At 36.7% G+C, this 21,251-nt stretch overlaps 2 protein-coding genes across 2 annotated transcripts; both read left to right on the plus strand.

Moving 5' to 3' along the window:
• Window positions 1-789: 789 nt before the first annotated feature.
• On the plus strand, window positions 790-3,575 carry LOC107711161 (prostaglandin E2 receptor EP1 subtype-like). Its single transcript, XM_016516098.1, has 2 exons — window positions 790-1,744; window positions 3,327-3,575. Exons 1-2 carry the CDS (start codon window positions 854-856, stop codon window positions 3,573-3,575), a joined length of 1,140 nt encoding a protein of 379 aa, XP_016371584.1. The 5' UTR covers window positions 790-853.
• A 1,649-nt stretch (window positions 3,576-5,224) lies between these two features.
• LOC107711240 (long-chain fatty acid transport protein 1-like) lies at window positions 5,225-18,719 on the plus strand. The gene is made up of 13 exons (XM_016516189.1): window positions 5,225-5,524; window positions 5,671-5,838; window positions 7,763-8,157; window positions 8,238-8,402; window positions 11,117-11,186; window positions 11,287-11,378; window positions 11,555-11,664; window positions 13,769-13,978; window positions 14,072-14,198; window positions 14,683-14,820; window positions 16,811-16,975; window positions 17,080-17,226; window positions 18,241-18,719. Exons 2-13 carry the CDS (start codon window positions 5,672-5,674, stop codon window positions 18,396-18,398), a joined length of 1,944 nt encoding a protein of 647 aa, XP_016371675.1. The 5' UTR covers window positions 5,225-5,524; window position 5,671; the 3' UTR covers window positions 18,399-18,719.
• The last annotated feature ends 2,532 nt before the right edge of the window (window positions 18,720-21,251 follow it).

Below are 21,251 nucleotides of genomic sequence, written 5' to 3' on the forward strand. Positions count from 1 at the left end.
CTTCGTCTTTTTCGACGGGGGAAAAAGTTCCAGGGATTCATCTCCTTCGGCCATCCCACACACAGGTGACTCTCACTGACTGCTCGCACCAACCGGAGGGGGAGGGGTCGTGTGACTCGTTACGCTCTTCGCTGCACAGAACTAAGGGAGTCCTGCACTTTCCGTCTTTGACGACACGTAAAAAAACTGCGCATACCGCAGGAACGGTATAACGGGAAATTTTTGTGGTTTTGAAACCGTGACTTTTCCAAACCGCGGTATACCTTGAAACCGGTTATCGTCCCATGCCTAGTGAACACACAAGCTTGTGCCTCGCAGAACAAACCTAATGTTAGCAAACAGATTCAGGGGAGAGAACACGACAACAGCGTGAATTAAGAAAGCAGAGGGTGAGAGAAGTCCTGGAGAGAAAGGAGGATAATGAAAGGATTTTTGGCACAGCAGAGGGGGAACAAGGAGATAAACAAGGGCTACTTTCCCTTCTGGCAAATGGCCTTAAATCCATAAAAATAAACAACACTGCGCCTGTAATTGTAATCAGCAAAATGCACATATTTTAATTTTGTTTGTTTGTTTATTAGTTTATTTGTATTTATTTACCTATAATTCAGTCCTTAACAATTTGCCATAATAGAGTTTTCTTCCAGTATGAATTTTAATGTAGACTTCAGCAGTAAATACAGAGTCTGAATTGCTCTCTTTGAATGATTCTACTTGCAGCAATAGTAGATGAAACCCTTCTTGCTGACCACAGTTGCAAAAAAACTCCCAGCAGGAGCATCCCTGAAGAGAAACATTCATGGCAGCTTCATGTGACCACACTCACCTATAAGGATTTCCTGACTGTCACAGCATGGATAATCTTTTCACCTCTCCCTTCCCTGTTTCATGCCAGAACTCTAGAGACTATAATCTCACAACCGTCTGTCCTGACAACCAAACTGTAAACTCCACGTCTCCAGCTCTGCTTAACCCTCCAGCATTTGGGATGTCCTACTTCACCATGACCCTTGGAACACTCTCTAATCTAACCGCACTAGCAATCCTAGCCCATTCCTACGCCCGCTTACGCCGACGAGCCAAAGCACCATTTCTACTGCTGGCTTCAGCCCTGCTTGTAAGCGACCTGGCTGGTCATGTCATCACAGGGGCTTTGGCGCTTCACCTCCATCTTGGGAGGGTGAAACATCACGGGGTGGCAGTAATCGTGGAGCCCCCACAGGTTTACTGCAAATTATTTGGTGGTTGCATGGTGTTTTTTGGCCTTTGCCCTCTGCTGCTAGGCAGTGCGATGGCGGTGGAGCGCTGCATAGGCATAACACAACCTCTCCTGCACCCAACGATCGTCACCATGACACGCGTCCGCCTCACCGTGCTGCTGATCACCTTCACGGCCCTCGGTTTGGCAGGACTCCCTCTGCTAAATGTAGGCAATTACAAACCACAGTTCCCTGGCACCTGGTGTTTCTTACCTGTTAACAGTCTGCTCTCCATCACTGATGCCAACCTCGCTCTGGCTTTTTCCACACTGGGGCTTGTAACATTGACCGTCTCAGTTGTGTCCAATACTATAAGTGGGCTGAAGTTGCTCCAGGCAAGGTTTAAGGACCGATGTGTTAAGTCAAGCATCGCTCGGAGACATGGATCCTTCCCATCTTCATCTCTGCACTCCCTGGATGTGGAGATGATGACGCAGTTGGCCGCGATAACAGTGGTCTCCTGTGTCTGTTGGAGTCCTTTTCTTGTAAGTGCACTGTCAAAAATAAAATAGAATCTGTGAAATTTACGTAAAAAATGCCAGCTGTGGTTGCTAGAACTTTACCATAAAAGATATGGTATTTTTTTTACATATTTAACTTACATTTACAAAAACAAAACAAAAATTCAATAATTGACATTATGTTGACTGACAAAACACAGCCCTGTTGAAAAAAACAGCAGATGCTGGTTAGGTACGTTTTGAAGCATGCGAGCTGGTTTAAGCTGGTCCTTATTTGGTCATGAGCTGGTTATAAGCTGGTCCTGAGCAGGAGCTAGTTGCTTAGGACCAGCTTAAACCAGCTCATAACCAGCTTATAACCAGCTCATGGCCAACTAAGGACCAGCTCAAACCAGCTGCCATGCTTTTAAAACGTAATCATGGCAACACACAAAAGTAAAACAATGCAACCAACATTGATTTAAGATGTAATATAAGCCCTAATGTACCTAATTGATGAGAGAGAAAAAAACTAAGAAGAAACAAAAAATTTATATTTGAAAAAATATCAAATGTTAAGTGTCACACAGGGAATTCGGTTAATGTAAATTTAGGTTGTTTCACTCTAAATTACCGTATACTATATTACTTGTTCTTTTGCCTTTCCCACATGAAAAAATACTATAGTAATTTATAGTAAATACTATAGTGTTTTTGAACCATACTAAAGTCTATTATACTGTATATATTATAGTATTTACAACACTTTGTAAATGAATGCTACAGCGTACTGTAGTATTAACTATAGTGAACTGATAAACTGTAATAAATACTGTAGTATACTTTAGTTTTCACTACAGTAAACTGTAGTGTATTGTAGTATAATACACCAATGTTGTAGAAAACTTAGTACAGTATTGGGTAAAGTGATTTGTTTATACTATAGTTGTTATTTTACCACCCCAACTATAGAATTACCACAACAACTTAAATTAATTCAAGTACTTTACTATAGTATGGTTCAAAAACACTATGGTATTTACTATAAATTACTATAGTATTTTTTCATGTGGGCAAACACTGTAAATTTAACAGTATTTTAGTGTAAAATTATGTGAAATGTCCGGTTATATATAAATACACACACATGCACGTACTGTATATATTTCAGAAACATTTTATATTTGTATATTAAATACATTTATATATAATATAAATTATATAAATATAAATATATACATGTAAATATTTTCAAATTATATACTGTATGAGTGTGTATTTATATATACATAAAAAATACACACACATATATTATGTACAATGCGATTAATCGTTTGACAGCACTATTAAAATAATATGATTGGAAAAAATACCAGTCTGAAGTATCAAGCAGCATAACGAGCTATTTCGTACAGCTAACATAAAAGCAAACGACACCGAATACGGGAATACCATTAACCAATTAACGGGTTTGTTATAGTCTTTTGCCGTTAAAACATATAGCCTAGGCCTACTACTATCAATTTTCACATTGTGAGGCGTTGTGCATTTTATGAACACTTAGGCCTAAGTGTCACTTCATTTGTGATTTTCTAGACTGTTTACCGTTTTCCTCTTCATTTCACAGATTTACATCCTCATATCCGTTAGCAGGTTTTATGAAGGAATCAGAAGGCCGAGGTGTCAGTGTGAGAAGCTGCTTCTCTTGGCTCTGCGCTTGGCGAGCTGGAACCAGATTCTGGATCCGTGGGTTTACATCCTCCTCCGGAGAGCGGTTCTGCGCAGACTGCTTCAGTTTCTGCAGCCGGACAGATTCGTGTTTACACACAGCGGCTCCTACGGAGACTCGCACAGAAAGCAAACTAGTTTACACTGATTACACACCTGTTTACACTCATTTCGAATATGTTTACATGTGGTCACCTCACCAAAAATATATGAAACGAAGTATTTAAAGAATGTGCTCAAAACTGTGTGAAAATTACTGTTTTTTCTTGTAAAAGAAGTGAAGAAATCTGTATATATTAAAAAATTAAATGAAATTAAATAAAAGGTCCCTTAAGTGTACTTTCATCACTGTTTAAATACATTAGGGCTAATAGTCGACTAACCAGAAGAGGTCGAAAATTTGGCCAAAATTTTATTAGTCGCTTAGTCGCAGAAAAAAAAAATTCACATTGGCAAAGTCACGGCTGATGGTAATACAGTACATCCGGCAGGACATCCAAACGCTCGCCTATCAATCATCCACCACAAATATGGCTCATCATCTGAAATATGTAAGTATTAGCAACTTTACATGGCCGCTCAATCCAGATTATGTAATCCGTATGAAACATGCATTCAGGCGCATCCACCACTGCGGAGATGACGAGTCAGTGTCGCCGAGTTCATCTCTTAAACCAAAACAAAGAAAGCACTTGTTTATCAGTAAATTATTAAAATGTTAATGCAGCCTCCTTGCTGTTTTTCCCTGACACATTCATAATCATAGCTTCTGCGGTGCGCTATAGCGTGTGCTATGCGTGTGCTTGAGCGTTTATTAGGCTTTGTAGGCAATTAAAGGCTCATTATAATGATTTAAATGGCTTATTATAATGAACGTGCGATTAGTCGACCAATGCTTAAAATTAACGACTACTAGTCGACCAGAAAAATCCGGGCAGCCCTAAAATACATCTTTAAAATGTGCATTTTGTAATAATGTCAGGTTTTTACTTTAAAGTACATTTTACATCATTATGTTTTATTATTTTTTATAAATGATTTATTAATAAAAACTTGTTATTCTTTTATAGTAGCTTATTATTTCCATAATAAGTAGGCCTACACTTCGTAAGAAATATGCTGAAGTGTAGCCTACTTTTTTTTTCACAAGGGTTGACCTTACAGTTTACAAAAATGTGTATAGTAACCATCAAAATAGTTATAACAAAATAAATAAATAAAATGTAAAAAATAAAAAAATCCCATTCATCTCAGTGGGGAAGTATAAGTATGCTACAACCTTATTGGCACTACAGCTCGTGAAACATCTGCAATTTTATAATCACTCATCAAAGGCCCCACAAAAATGTCAGCGTAAAACATCTACATTTATATGATTTTTTAAATAATATGCTGCTTTAAAAAATAAAAAAAAACGTTTACAATATATTTACTATATAATTATAATTATAATTATTATTATATTGTTATCATATTTTCTACTTTGGTACTTAGTGAATGTTTACTTTTTTAACGGGTGCAATTACTTTAGCAGTAAACCTGTTATTTATTGTCACAAAAGTTTGTGCATGAAAGTTACAGTGATGTCGATGTCTATTCATACAACGTTAAATTCTGTTGATTAAAAAAAAGTTGTCTTGATTTTTTTTATAAAGTTTTAAAAAATGGCGCGTGTGTGTTTCATAAATAAAAATTGTAAATAACATCATAAACAACAAACTATCCGTTCATTAATGACTCGACGAGTTCCACGCTTTTATTGTGAAAACACTCTCCTTTCAGCCATTTTGAACAGCTCTCTCACCAACTCCGGCTTCATGTTGCTCCTAACAGCCAGTGCTTGTTAGTAAACACATAGTTTGTCAAAAAGGTGCTGCACACGAAGTGAAGATACTTACAGAATAGTGTACTTCTGAATGTAACAGATTATCGTAGCAAGTTTTCCCCCCCTCTGTGTTCTCGGTCGCTCGTGTTATTTTCATAGGGGTCAGTAGTTTAGACATAACTGTGGTCACTCAGCCGCTATAACTGCACTGCAAGGTCGTCCCATGTCTTGACAGATCAGGGCTGACTGAACTGTATAGCTCTCTACCATAGGTAAGCTTTCATGACTGTGTTATTGCTTTATGATACCACCATAAACAATCAGTGGACACATGTTTCACACGTGTTCTCTGAATACCAAAGTGGAGACCTGCTGTGTTTGTGACTGAAAAGTGATGTACAGCATGGACCTGTTTCAGGATGCACTATGTGGCGAGTGGCTCCCTGTCCTTGGGTTCCCTGGGCCTGCTCCGTCTGTTTGGGGCATCCTGGTCCTGGAGCCTCGCAGCAGGTTTGGGTGTTTACTTAGGAACAGGAGGCTGGCGGTACCTGTATGTGGTGGTTCGTACGGCTAAAAGGGACATCATGTGAGTGGCTGATATTTTGGATGTCACATCAACTACAAATTCTGCCCTGCTGGGAAAAAAAAAAAAACCTAAGCTGGTTGCTTGTTTTTATGTGGTCTTCCAGCGTGGTCAGAAATGGTTTGCAGGCTGGTTTTAGAGGGGTTTTAGCCACTTCTTTAGCTGGTCAGGCTGGGAGACCACTATCAGTAAAACCCAGCTTGGCCAGGCTGGCAGACCAGCTTAAACCAGCAAAGACCAGACAACTAGCATATGCTGGTTTTAGCTGTTTTTTTGTTTGTTTTTTAGCAGAAGTTATTTTAAGGTCGGCATGAAATGGAAATGTACCCTATCTATTTTCTGAATGCATTGTGATCAAATCATCTGTGTATGTTTCATTTTTAGAATTTTTTTTTTTTTTTTGCCTATGTACTGAACAAAATTTCTCAATAGGGTCTGGTTGCAGACATGCACTTGCATTTTCAGACTTGCACTCTCAGACTTGCACTCTCAGACACCTGCACTTCCACGAGTGACGTCACTTGCAGTCTTTTTTTATTTTATTTAATTGATAATTTTTTTTATTGAATCTCTCAACATTTTACACAAGTAGCCAGGTGGTGAAGACAAGAAAAAAATTAACTAAATCACGAAGTCACTTGCAATCGCCGCTTGCACTCTCAGCTACTTGCAACCCACACGAATCGTGCGTGTTGCCAATGGAGACAAGACGCTGTGGTGGTCCCTGTATGTTATAGTACTAAATTAGTTTTAATCATTTAACCACCACAGCGTCTTGTCTCCATTGGCAGCACGCACGATTCGTGTGGGTTGCAAGTAGCTGAGAGTGCAAGCGGCGATTGCAAGTGACTTCGTGATTTAGTTCATTTTTTTCTTGTCTTCACCACCTGGCTACTTGTGTAAAATGTTAATAGATTCAATTTAAAAATAATAATTAATAAATTAAATACATTTTTTTAAAAAAAGACTGCAAGTGACGTCACTCGCGGAAGTGCAGGTGTCTGAGAGTGCAAGTCTGAGAGTGCAAGTCTGAAAATGCAAGTGCATGTCTGCAGCCAGACCCTTCTCAAATTTCTTCATCTTCTGGTGAAATGAGAGACTTCTCTCTGGAGACTCATGCAGGACTTCTCCAATAATTTGTCCACTTAAACTCCAACCCTTACTTACAATCAACAGCAAGCTCGCATTCAAATCTGCCTTAGAAACCGATGAATAAAAAATAAAATAAAATAAAATAACCCATTTTACTTGGATGTGTGTCACAATATGGAAGAAAATATCTGTTGGTAGACTTGCTACTTCTATTTCATTCCAACTTTAAGGAAACATCAAAAAAAAAAAAAAAGAATGCTATCATAATTTACTCATCATCTACCAAACCTGTATGTAACCGTTTTTTCCATGAAACTTTGAAATTAAACATCGGCATGCAATCAAAATAGACCCTATCCATTTATTTAATGCATGTCACTGGTCTTGTTGTAAACAGTTCATCCATGCATTTTTTTAATGCATAACATCTATGCATAATAACTTTCTCTTCCTGTCGCGATGTCTGTTTTGTGCCAGCTTTAAGAGGTTGGCAAATCAGTGCAAATTTGGTGATGAAACCAAAGAACTGCTGTCAGTGTGTGTTCACATTAACATAATCCTGTTGAACCTGTTGTGAAATAAGCATGGGGAAATCTTTCATCCTCACACAAAATTCTCAGTCGTGTGGATTCCTATTGAAATGACTGGATTTCGGCTGCAAAAATTTGCCAAAATGTGACCGAACCTTTAATGACATTTATTAATGGTGACTTCAGATGAGAGCTATGAAAGATGTGAATATTATACAAGTGTATAGCAACTTAAATGACTAACGCTTCACTGTATTATTTTCAGCAGGCTTGAATAACCGATTTCTCCTCCTCTTGTCCATCAGCGGTCTTTACGTGCTGCTGAGGGTTAAACTGGCACTATGGCATCATATTCGAAACCGAAACACCATACCCTCCATCTTTGCACAAACCGTGGTTCGGCACCCAGACAAGCCTGCGCTTGTGTATGAAGCCACTGGGGAAACGTGGACTTTCTCCCAGTTAGATCAGATCTCCAATGCTGTGGCCCACTGGGCCCTGAGCCAGGGCTGGACCGCAGGAGATGTGGTGGCGCTATTCATGGAGAGCCGGCCGCTCCAAGTGGCGCTCTGGCTGGGCCTGGCCAAAGTAGGCGTAGAAGCCGCGCTCATCAACTTTAACCTCCGACGTGATTCGCTCCTGCACTGCATGGGGGTGTCAGCATCCCGAGCGCTGGTTTTCGGAGCAGAGCTAGTAGACGGTGAGCCTAAGACCTTCTCTCTAACTTTTACCTGGATCATGCAACTAATTAATTGCACGTGCCTCCCTGTGTGTATGTAGCTGTGTCTGAAGTGAGCTCCTCTTTGAGTGAGAGCATGGTGCGGTTCAGCACGGGAGACCTCAGACCAGACCAGATGGCCGCTCTGAAATGTCACCCCCTTGACTCCATTCTGGCATCTGCCCCTCGAAACCCACCACCCTGTGCCGTGTCCAAGGGCTTCAACGGTGAGTTTTACAGCATTACAGCATTTTGGCTGTAGTTGTCGAACACATGGGTAATGGATCGGATATGGCTTGTGGAGGAGTCTGGAATGATTTTAGGAAAAAAGATGTTTCATTTATTAAAAGGGTCATGATGAATTGATAAATCAAGTTTTCCTCAAAAACATATAGCAAGTAACTCAAAACTTCCTTGTTAGTCCAAAAACAGCTTTTATTGAAACCAAGCTGACTCATTTTCTACTACAAGGATTTAATTATGTAGTAGAGATGAATACATCAGGACAAGACTGCCTGCACAGACACAGAAGACATGTTTGGATCACGACAGGGTCACTTGGAATAAATATAGATTTAGATATAGATTTTCCAAATGTTGCACAGTGTTTAGGTGTGGAAGAACATTGTCTTTGCATGCTTTGAACGCAAGCTTTAAAAACGCACTTTTATTGAAAAAAATGGACAGGACTGTAATGCTGCAACACATAAGTAAGCATGTTAATTCTAAAGCATGGCCAGTGATAAATTGTTTTGATATGTAAGGTATTGATAAGTAAAATAAATGAATTTTGGTTTATTCATCATGCAAAATCAAGCCATTAACTGAATATTCATATTTGCATTGTACTAAAGTCAAATTCACAAGTACTAAAATAACTAAAACTTAATAAAAAAACATATAGGCATATTTAAAAACAACTAATAAAAATGACAAAACGCAACAAAGTTACTAATACTTGAACTAAAATGAAAACGCAAACAGAAAATGTCAAATTAAAATCTAGTTCAAAATATTAACAAAAAATATATAATGTATGTCAATGCTGTTAAAATAAGAACAATAGCTGATATAGACTGGAGCTGTCAATCACTTCAGTTCAGTGTGAGTTCTGCTCTCACCAAAGCTCCTGTTATAATCATTGAAACCGTCTGCAAAAGTAATCTCATATTTACATTGCATTGTGTTCAAACCAGAGGGTCAAAAACAGGGTAAAAAGGCTATTTATTTTCAATTATGACTGCATTTGATGTGCCAATATTATAAGTGGACCTCAGGGAATATTATAAAATAATAATAAAAAAACAAAACAATTCATGGCCCCTGTAAATGGGTATGATGTATTCAAAATATTATTTTTTAGCTACAGAATAATTTTTTCTGTTGCATGTAAACCCACATCTTTTTATCCTATAAGAACACCAAGTTATTCCCCTTTTAAAAAGCAGCATGCACAATTAAAATGAGTTTGACACTCCTACTGTAGAGGTTCATTCAAATGAACCGTCTGATGAATGGATCAGGTGGCATTATTATCATCTTTATGTGCACATTACTTTGACTATCAGCGCACTGGAGTGTTACATTTATTTCATGTCTTGTGCTTTTACATTCTCTGCTGCTGCAGTTTTGAAGCAAAATTTCTGTTGTGGGCCATTATTAAAGTTTTTATGGAGGTAAGTTAGAAACTTCTAGACAATTAGTTTAAAGCCGTTACGGTGGACAGACGGTATTAGAATCATGTATAAACATTATCTGCTTATCCTGGTGGCTAGTTGTGTTTATTGTCGGTTATTAGTATGTAAAGTATATTTCTGATGTCCTCCCTTCCAATAAAAAAGTATTCCAGTTCTCCAAGACTGCATTTGCCCTCTATTCATTACAAAATATGGTGGATTACACAAGTCGTTATAAGACCACTTCAGAATGTGCTGCTGGCAGAGGTATTGGTTTCTTTGCGTAAAAGCCCGAATCAGTCACAAGCTTGAGTAGCATATTAATTAGATTTTTAATTTGCAAGTCACAGAGATCTATTACCTCAAATAAATGTATCCACTCGTCTGAAGTAGTCCTCAATTCTTTCAAGAGCTCTTTTGATGATACGAGAAAATAATCTAATTGAAGACAATTGTCTGCGTGAGAAAGGCAGACAGAAAGTGTCTGCGTGAGAGAGTCAGACAGAAAATACAGAGAAAGAAATATTTGAATGTCAGAATACAGTAGTCAGCATTTGAAGTGGATCAAAAAAGTTCATCAAAGTTGTCCTAAGACAAGAACAGGTATTGTTTTGGTTTTAGGACAACTTTGATGAAAGGTTTTGATCCACTTCAAATGTTGACTACTGTAGCATAATTTTAGAATGTTTCAGAATTTAAAAATCTCAGAATAGAATCATTTAGAATGTTTCAGAATTTAAAAATCTCAGAATAGAATCATTTAGAATGTTTCAGAATTTAAAAATCTTGGAATAGCATAATTGCACTATGTTCAGCATAGCCGATGCAAAATTCAATATCAATACGCATGGCATGTTACAGTACCAAAATTTCAGTAGTTGATACTAATAGCAGTGAAATTCCACGATTGTCAATCAAATTTCTAATTCTACAGCAAAAGATAATGTGCTATTGCTTTTATAATAAGTAAATTAGGTAATAAGTCAATATTATTTAACCAGACTGCTAATAGATAAGACATGTTGATACATTTAATTCTGTGATTATTAAACGATGGAACTTACTGAATTAAGCAAATATATTATGAGATGTTCATCATTTATGTTTACGTTTTTAAACATACAGTAAACTGTATATCCTGCGCACTAGACTGTTAGCAGTAAACTAGTAGTCTAAGCATCACCCATGTCTCATCACTGTTTTATATTTACATTACATCTGCATTTATTCATTTTTATCCATTTTTTTCCTCCTTTCTGTCACAGATCGTTTGTTCTATATCTACACTTCTGGCACCACAGGACTCCCTAAAGCTGCCATAGTGGTGCACAGTCGGTAACCTGCTCGCAGCCACATCACATTCATAAATCTCAGAGAGAAATACTTTTAGGCCCATTTTTTAAATGAGTTTTCATAAACTGCTTCTATTTCCAAGATATTACAGGATTGCTTCTTTCGGGTACCATTCTTTTCGAATGCGGCCAGATGACATCATCTATGACTGTTTACCCCTCTACCATTCAGCAGGTATATTGTACATATGACAGACATGTTGCTTCTGATCAGCTGCTGACATTATAGGCTCCTTGTCTTTGATGAATATGTCATAAGCTGTTAGAGGTTGTTGGTTTCAAACAAACTGTTGCAGATTGTACAAACAGCTCAACACATGCTGTGCGTCTGTTGAATTTACTCTTTTACAGGTAATATTATGGGGGTGGGCCAGTGTCTGATTCACGGTATAACTGTGGTGGTCAAGAAGAAGTTCTCTGCAAGTCGCTTCTGGGAAGACTGCATCAAACATAACTGCACTGTAAGTCACTTTTATTATGGTTATTAATGACAAATAAGAATGCCCAATATTATGAATATGATCATTTTAAACAGTTTGTAACATTTTCACTATTTACATATAGTTTTAAAAAAATCTTTATACCATTTCCAACAAAGATTTGAGAAATGAGAAATTCATATTTGTGGCCCAGTACCACAAAACCAGTCATAAGGGTCAATTTTTCAAAATTTAGATTTATACATCATCTGACAGCTGAATAAATAAGCTTTCCATTGATGTGTGGTTTGTTAGGATAGGACAATATTTTGCAGAGATACAACTATATGAAAATCTGGAATCTGAGGGTGCCAAAAAATATAAATATAGAAAAATGTCTTTAAAGTTATCCAAACGAAGTCCTTAGCAATGCATATTACTTATCAAAAATTAAGTTTTGATATATTTACGGTAGGAAATTTACTAAATATCTTCATGGAACATGATCTTTACTTAATATCCTAATGATTTTTGGCATAAAAGAAAAGTTACAATAATGTTTACTGTGTTATTTCAGTGTCATGTTGCTATGATGGTGTTTTGTATTTTTGTATTTATCTCAGCTTGTAAAAAAGCTACTTGTAATGAACTTTAATCATGTGTCTTTCTGATTACCACCTGTGTTTTTAAGGTGGTTGTCAGCATAAAAATCAAAATTTAGTAATTTGGTACATTAACATTATTTCAGTTAATGAAATACACTGTGTTTAACTGTAAATTTAAGTTCAGTCTGTAAAACTTTTACATGTTGTTGATAGTTTTTTTTCCCCCATAAATTTCATTATAATTTTTTTACAGTGAATGTTTGCAATTAAAAGTTAAAGATTTCAAATATTTTGAACCCAAACGTTTCTCATAAGATTCTTCAAAGACCAAATGATTTATCCAAAGTAAGTTTATAGCTCTATATGCTTTCTGTATGTCAGTAATTGACTCATTTGTGACCCTGGACCACAAAACCAGTCATAAGGGTCTTTTTTTTTTATTTAGATTTATACATCATCTGACAGCTGAATAAATAAGCTTTCCATTGATGTGTGGTTTGTTAGGATAGGACAATATTTTGCAGAGATACAACTATATGAAAATCTGGAATCTGAGGGTGCCAAAAAATATAAATATAGAAAAATGTCTTTAAAGTTATCCAAACGAAGTCCTTAGCAATGCATATTACTTATCAAAAATTAAGTTTTGATATATTTACGGTAGGAAATTTACTAAATATCTTCATGGAACATGATCTTTATTTAATATCCTAATGATTTTTGGCATAAAAGAAAAATCGATAATTTTGACCCATACAATGTATTTTTGGCTATTGCTACAAATATACCTGTGCTACTTATGACTGCTTTTGTGGTCCAGGGTCACATTTTCTTTACACATTAAATACATCTGAGTGTACACACCTTTTGAGTGTACATTGCTTTGAATTTTAAAAAAAATCATCTTTCTCTTGGGTTTATACCATTTGAAACTGAACTAACCTCAAATAAAATGGTATTTAGCCTATATGATATTTTTAAAAGATGTACTGACTTTAAGGGTCTCCAAGGGTCCTCTCTTTGCAACCAGTTCCGTTTGTATGGCTATCTTGTCACATGATGACAGAATAGCGTCCTGAATGTTGGTTATTTATGCATTTAGCAGATACTTTTATCCAAAAGCAATCTGTCAAGGAGCTAACAGTACTCGGAATGTTCAATGCCAGGTTTATTTGGCAACTAGATTAGGAAGCAAGCTAAAGAAGAGGATAATTTGTGTGTGTGTGTGTGAAGTTCATTGGTTTAAGGTTGGAGTGGTTAAGGGCTTGTGGAAGAGGTGTGTCTTCAGCTGCTTTTTAAAAAATGTGATGGTGTCAGCAGTTCGGATGGAGGTTGGTAGCTTATTCCACCAGAGAGGAACAGAGAGGGTGAAGGTTGTGGAAAGTGAGATTTTATGACTTTATATAATGCCCTAAAAAATATCAAAATGTATTGTAATATAGAGTAGAAAACATAAGGAAAAACAAGTAATTGTTTGAATGAATTGCATTTTTAATGTTCTTTTAAATAATACATCCATTTTTTTTCTCCTTTTCTTGCAGGTTGTGCAGTACATAGGCGAGATTTGCCGTTACTTGCTGTCTCAGCCTGTGCGCCCCTCTGAGCGACAGCACCGTGTGCGTTTAGCCGTGGGAAATGGGCTGCGGCCGAGCGTGTGGGAGGCTTTTATGGAGCGTTTCGGAGTAAAACAGATCGGCGAGTTCTATGGAGCCACCGAGTGCAACTGCAGCATTGCCAATATGGATGGCAAGGTCAAGTATCAGTGTTGTTCTTAGAACGTTGAATATGCAATTATCAGTTGTAACAGGTAACTGAATAGTAAAAACTCACTCTGAACGCTGCAGGTTGGAGCTTGTGGTTTTAACAGTCGCATTCTGCCAAACGTGTACCCCATCCGACTGCTGAAAGTGAATGAGGAAACCATGGAACTGGTTCGGGACAAGCAGGGACTGTGTGTGACTTGCCGACCTGGTGCGTTCACAGCCAAGTACTCTTTGATTTATAGTTTCCCAAATATAAGTTAAAGAAATAGGTTTCACATAATTTTAGATCTAATCTTTGTAATAGAAGTCTGATATACGGTGGGCTCAAAACATATTTGGACACTTCAAATGGGTCATGACATGGATTTTTTTTTTAATTATTTTAATATGTTCCTTGAGGTTTTCTTATAATGTTAATAAAGTTTTTTGCACAAAAAAACAAATAAATATGTGAAAAAATGATTATATAATGTCATTGCGTTACATAAAATGTCAAATTAAATGCCATTTAATTTTTTCCAAATGCCATTTATTTTCATTTGTTTAAAAAAAAAAACAGTAAGCACACTTATCAAGTTAAAAGGGTTATTATTTGACTGCATCAGACTAGAAAATAATCAGCAGTCATTTTGCTCCCTCAGATTTGCTGTTATCATAGGTTTTTCTCTTCATGTATTGAATTCCACTCACAGGAGAGCCTGGGCTGTTGGTGGGGAGAATTAATCAGGAGGATCCTTTGCGTCGGTTTGATGGGTACGCTAGTCAGGATGCCACCAGGAAGAAGATCGCCTACAATGTATTCAAGAAAAACGACTCTGCATATCTGTCAGGTGCACCTGTAACACACTGCAAAGAAGTGCCAGTGTCTAGAAGTTTCTAACAGTGTGAAAGTTACCGCTGTGGAAGGTGAAATGAAAAATAATAATTTAAATGTATACAGTTGTGCTCATAAGTTTACATACCCCTTGCAGAATGTGCAAAATGTTAATAATTGAAACAAAATAAGAGGGATCATGAAAATGTCATGTTATTTTTTAGTTAGTACTGTCCTGAATAAGCTATTTCACATAACAGATGTTTACATATACTCCACAAGACAAAATAATAACTGAATTTATAAAAATGACCCCATTCAAAAGTTCACAGATCTTAATACTGTGTGTCATTTCCTGGGTGATCCACGACTGTTTTTATATTTTGTGAGAGTTGTTCATGAGTCCCTTGTTGGTCCTGAGCAGTTCAACTGCCTGCTGTTCTTCAGAAAAATCCTCCAGCTCCTGCACATTCTTTGGTTTTCCAGCATCTCCTGCATATTTGAACCCTTTCCAACATTGGCTGTATGATTTTGAGATCCATCTTTTAACACTGAAGACAATTGAGGGACTCATGCATAACTATTACAAAAGGTGGAAACAATTACTGATGCTCAAGAAGGCAACACAATGCATTAAGAGCCGGGGGATGTAAACTTTTGAACAGGATGATATTTTTTATCATATTTATACATTTAGTACCTACATTTGGTATTTATACATTTAGTACCTATACATTTATACATACATATGATATCATATTTTTTCATTTAGTACTGGACTTCAGAAGCTACATAAATACGTACATGTTTCCCAGAAGACAAAATACGTACAATTTACCCTGATCATCCAATTTAAAAAGTTTACACTGAATAAAAACAGTCGTGGTTCGTGGATCATCCAGGAAATGACACACAGTATTAAGATCCAAGGGTATGTAAACTTTTGAATGGGATCATTTTTATAAATTCAGTTATTATTTTGTCTTGTGGAGTATGTGTAAACCTCTGTTATGTGAAATAGCTTATTCAGGACAGTACTAAATAAAAAATAACATGTAATTTTCATGATTCCTCTTATTTTGTTTCAATTATTAACATTTTGCACATTGTGCAAGGGGTATGTAAACTTTTGAGCACAACTGTATATGCTAATAGGATGTGACATTCTGATCATGACGATTCTCAGTATTTTATTAAACAGTACTTACAGATACCTCAAAACATGCCGCAATAAAATTTGTGGCCTGCGATCGATATTAAGATATTATTATTTTTTATTAATTTACAAATGCAACCGAAATGTAACATGAACATATAATTGATGTCTTTGAAAACGGCAAATCCTGTATGCCAACTGGGGCTTCAGCAACAAAAAAAATACACTTTAGTTTTTTTTCTTAAATAATATATAAAACTCTGAATTCTAAAAACACGTGTGTGAATATGTGTTGCATTGATGCATCATTTGTGAACATTCTATGACTGATCCTTGAACGAAGCTCCAGTGGATTTGGATGTATAGTTTGGGGTGATTGCCCTGCTGGAAGTCCAGTTATCATCAAGCTTCAGTCAAAAGCATCTTAATTTTTGCCAAAATGGCTTGATACTTCCATGATACTTCCAAGAATCCATGATGTCCTTCATACAGTCAAAATTTCCACTTCTGCAACAGCAAAGCAACCCCATAAAAAGACTAGTCGACCTCCATGTATGATTGTGTTCATCCGCTCATAAGCTTTGCCTTTTTTGCACCTTGACATACCGCTGATGGGTCCAAAAAGTTCCAGTTTGTCATATCAATCCATAAAACATTCTTCCAGAACACCACAGGTCTATCCAAATTCTTATAGCATATTGAAGTCTACTTTTTATATTCTTCTTAGTCAATAGATATTGTTATTTTACTTCAACACCCTCAAGGTTTTCTTTTACAGCACAATTTAAACTTATGAAATTGGCTGTTGCACTACGCAATAAACTTAGTTTGTTGGTATGGTGTCTCTTAGGTGATGTTTTAGTTATGGACGAGCTTGGATACATGTACTTCCGGGACCGGAGTGGTGACACGTTTCGTTGGAAAGGTGAGAACGTGTCCACTACTGAAGTGGAGGGAACACTGAGCAGCCTGTTGGGACAAACTGATGTAGCAGTGTTTGGAGTAAACGTACCAGGTGAGACAGATAAAGCCAATTTTGTCCTAAAGTTCACAGGACCCATAATTCCTGTAATGTATACGTCAGATATCCTCATATACAGTGTGTGTGTGTTTGTATAGGTGTGGAGGGAAAGGCTGGAATGGCTGCCATTGCTGACTCAACGGGAAACTTCAACTGTAATTCTTTCCTGAAAGAGGTTCAGCAAGCTCTTCCTCCTTATGCACGGCCAATATTTCTACGCATCTCCCCATGTGTAGATACCACAGGTGAGGAAAGATCTCCAGATGCTATACGGCCTGGAGTCGATGATATGTTAAGTATTATGCCATATATGCACTGTACTGTAGTTTTGCAAGCGATATAAAATGTGAATATCACAATGATTAATGTGCTTTTATTGAGCTATTAAGCTTTCAAACCAATTCATTTAGAAAACCTGTCTCACAAATTGTAAATATGAGAGCATTTAGACAGAGATGATGTTTGCTTTCTTCAGTCTGTTTCAAAGAATCGATTTCTCATCATCATTTAAAAATATTCGCAGAAATCTCCACATAACATTTCTCATATATTAAAATATTCTAGTAAAAAAAATTAAATGTTTCTCTTAATAACTACATATTACCGTAGGTAAAATTTAAAGAAATTACTAAATATCATTGTGCATTATGTTGATTATTTAAACTAGATTTCTACTGTACTTTTTAAATGAGAATGGTATTGGTCATATTTAAATAAAATATATAATTATTTTTTATTAGGGCTGTCACAATATCAGATTTTTACTACGCTCCTCATTTCTAATTTTTGACATTTAGTTTTGTTGAATGTTGAATCTCAAAAATAAATGTATGGGTCAAATTTAAATTTATTTACAAATTTTTGAAATTAAATTGAATATTATAATTATTAGGGCTGTCACAATATCAGATTTTCACTGCATTCCTCATTTCTGATTTTTCTGTCCGGCCATGGGCATTTAATTTTTGTTGAATCTCACAAAGAAATGTATAGGTCATATTATTTAAATAAAATATATTTACTTTTTTTTTTTTAATTTTTTATGAAACCTAAATATTATCATGTTTACTAGGGTTAGATTAGGGTTTTATAATCTTTATTAGAGCTAGATTAGGTCTTGAATTTCTTTTTTATCTACCTGGCTGTGTACAATGGCTGTTTGTTTAAAATGATGCTTAATCTAAAAAAATTAAATCATCCTTTTCTAAAATATGAATATGCATGCTGCGAGCTGATTTCCTACTCTTAACTATTCACAGGAACATTTAAAATTCAAAAGACCAGATTGCAAAGGGAAGGATACGATCCACGGCTCACAACTGACCAGATCTACTTTCTGAACTCCAGAGCAGGCCGTTACGAGCTTGTGACCGAGGAGCTGTACAATGCTTTTGAAGAAGGCAGGATATCCCTTTGAGATAAAGAAGAGAAGGTAGTCTGAACCTACCTGGTCTTCTAACCTGTGACCGCACCCAGTGTTACCACGATGCAACAGAACCCACTCAGATTTGTTCTGCTAGTATTTAGACAGTTTTTACATTTACATTTACATGCTTTTGAATGGGTTTCTTCAATTTGGTAGCAAGCTGTCTTCACAATGACAAGCGGAATATCTGATATGCAATAGATGAGACCGTGAGAGAGAATTATTTAAATTTGTTATTCTGATTTGATGGTAGCGTACAGGTGACAAAATGCAATATGTGCACTCCCAATTTAACCAGTTCAAAAAAAACAACCACTTAAGCCAACAGGATGAAAGATGAAACTCCACTGTCTGGTTTTGACACTATAGACCGGGGGTGGCGAACGTCGGTCCTGGAGAGCCGCAGCCCTGCAGAGTTTTGGCTTAACCCTGATCAAACACACCTGAACAAGCTAATCAAGGTCTGAAGGGTTACTAGGAAGCTACAGGCAGGTGAGTTTTATTAGGGTTGGAGCTGAACTCTACAGGACCGGAGTTCGCCACCCCTGCTATAGACTTAAACCACTACAATACTTTTGGAGCCTGAAAAGATAATAATGAGTGTATGTTAACAGACTTGAGATTTTTACTACATAACTGTTGTTAAAATGCCTAACTCCAAAGTGACTTTTAGAAAGCTGAAAGATACAGCATATCATTGTGAAGAGCCACAACAAAGTGCCTTAGATTTTACCTCCTGGAGCTTTACCCATGTGTGATATGACCAGATGAAATGCCTCACACTGACATGGGAACAAAGACTGTGACGAGTGGGGGCGGGGCCGAGAGCCGTGGGAACGGAGCGAGGCCGGTGGAGTAATTGAGTTTTGTAAACTAAAACAGTGTAATCGCATTAATTTACTGCAGACTTCTGAATGTTTAAAAGAATAAATCATTTTTACTGCAGACTCCTCTTTTCTGATTCTATTGTCCTGACATAAACATTACACTTTTGTTAAATGTATGTGTCATATTTAAATAAATGATATAATTACTAAATAAATAAAGTAATTCTTATTAGGGCTGTCACAATTTCAGATTTTCACTACACTCTTTTCCAATTTTATTTTCCTGAGCCTGACATTTAATTTTTGTTAAATGTTTAATATATTTAATTTCACTACACTCCTTATTTCTGATTTTAATGTCCTTGTATTGATGTTTACTTTTTCTTGAATCTCACAAAAATTCATATTTGAAAATATATAATAATTGTTAAAAATAAATGCAAAAATATTCCAATTTAAATAATGTAATTCTTATAATGGCTGTCACAATATCACATTTTCACTACACAATTATCGTGGCCAAAAGAATTCACGATAACGATTTAATTGCGATGTCTATTCATCTTCAACTTAAATGAATCACACTCGAAATACAGATTTTTATGGAATCCAAAAAACCGCCCACACTGGCAAGCAAACTTTGTTCAGGTGCGGGTAGAGTATCTCCCTTTCACCTGTCATCTCCTCTGACGTGATTTTGTGTGGCAGTAGCAGCTAGACGTTGGCTGTTTCACATACTCTCCGAGTGGGTACTTTTGAATACGTAATTACTTTGCGACCATGAAAAAAGTGCAATGTAGAATTAATGTAATTTGGATATACTACATTCATCATATTGTCATTGTCATGTGACCTACCAGCAGTTGCGTTGCTTCACTACCATTCACAACTCCTCTCCTGTGGCCTTATGGCACAGAAAAGTGTCCATTGGATGCACACTTCAGAATCACGCCTGAAGTAGCAGGTCACCTGGGCACTTGTGTATACTGTCTGTAAATTCATACATACTACTCACTTCACATACTGTTTTTCGCCTACTATATCATCTATCAGGATTTTTTAAATCCAAAACAAGTGAAACCCAAGGTTATTTCCATTTTAGCTCACCCACGCGCAACACGTGTAAAGCCGGGTGCACACTGTGCGATTTTTTTAATAGTCCTTTACGATTGTTACTTGTCAGACACATGATGATCATGTCACACTGTGGGATCTCAGTTGTCATTAATGTCAGACTGTACGACAGTCAAGACGCATTAAAAACAGATGCGTGCAAGAACGCGAGCTGCATTACACTCAAGGCTGAAATGTTGGCTATCATGAAAAATATATGAATGGCAGCAATCGCGGCGTTTTTAAAGGGATAGTTCACCCAAAAATTAAAATTGTCATTAATTACTCACACTTATGTCGTTCCAAACCTGTAAGACCTTCGTTCATCTTCGGAACACAAATTAAGATATTTTTGATGCATTCCGAGAGCTCTCTGACCCTCCATAGACAGCAAGGATCCAAACAAGATAAAGGCTCAGAAACAAGGAGATCTTTAAAATAATCCATGTGACATCAGTGGTTCAACCGTAATTTTACAAAGCTACGAGAATACATTTTGTGCGCAAAGAAAACAAAAATAACGACTTTAACAATTCGTTCCCTCAGTGTCACCCTCTAGCGGCATTTTGGAGAGTATCACATACGTAAACAACGTATGCTGTTCTGTGTCAGCAGCACCATACACGGATACGTTGTTTACGTTTTTATCTGAACGTAAACAACTTATCCACGTACATACTTTGCATACGTTGTTTACGTATGTGATACTCTCCAAAATGGCGCTATAGGGTGATGTAGAGGAGACGAATTGTTAAATAAAGTCGTTATTGTTTTCTTTGCGCACAAAAAGTATTCTCGTAGCTTTGTAAAATTATGGTTGAACCGCTGATGTCACATGGACCATTTTAAAGATGTTCTTACTACCTTTTTCAGATCTCATCAAAAATATCTTAATTTGTGTTCC

The sequence above is a fragment of the Sinocyclocheilus rhinocerous genome, unplaced genomic scaffold (assembly GCF_001515625.1).
Source record: "Sinocyclocheilus rhinocerous isolate Xijiao unplaced genomic scaffold, SAMN03320098_v1.1 scaffold115, whole genome shotgun sequence".
In the NCBI taxonomy this organism is placed as follows: Eukaryota; Metazoa; Chordata; class Actinopteri; order Cypriniformes; family Cyprinidae; genus Sinocyclocheilus; species Sinocyclocheilus rhinocerous.

Excerpts from the sequence above, each read along its gene's own strand:
- LOC107711161 (XM_016516098.1), top strand. The coding sequence starts at position 854 with ATGGATAATCTTTTCACCTCTCCCTTCCCTGTTTCATGCCAGAACTCT. Across the intron at positions 1,745-3,326 it reads TCTGTTGGAGTCCTTTTCTT|ATTTACATCCTCATATCCGT; the intron begins GTAAGTGCACTG and ends TTCATTTCACAG.
- LOC107711240 (XM_016516189.1), top strand. The coding sequence starts at position 5,672 with ATGCACTATGTGGCGAGTGGCTCCCTGTCCTTGGGTTCCCTGGGCCTG. Across the intron at positions 11,379-11,554 it reads ACCCCTCTACCATTCAGCAG|GTAATATTATGGGGGTGGGC; the intron begins GTATATTGTACA and ends ACTCTTTTACAG. Across the intron at positions 11,665-13,768 it reads GCATCAAACATAACTGCACT|GTTGTGCAGTACATAGGCGA; the intron begins GTAAGTCACTTT and ends CTTTTCTTGCAG.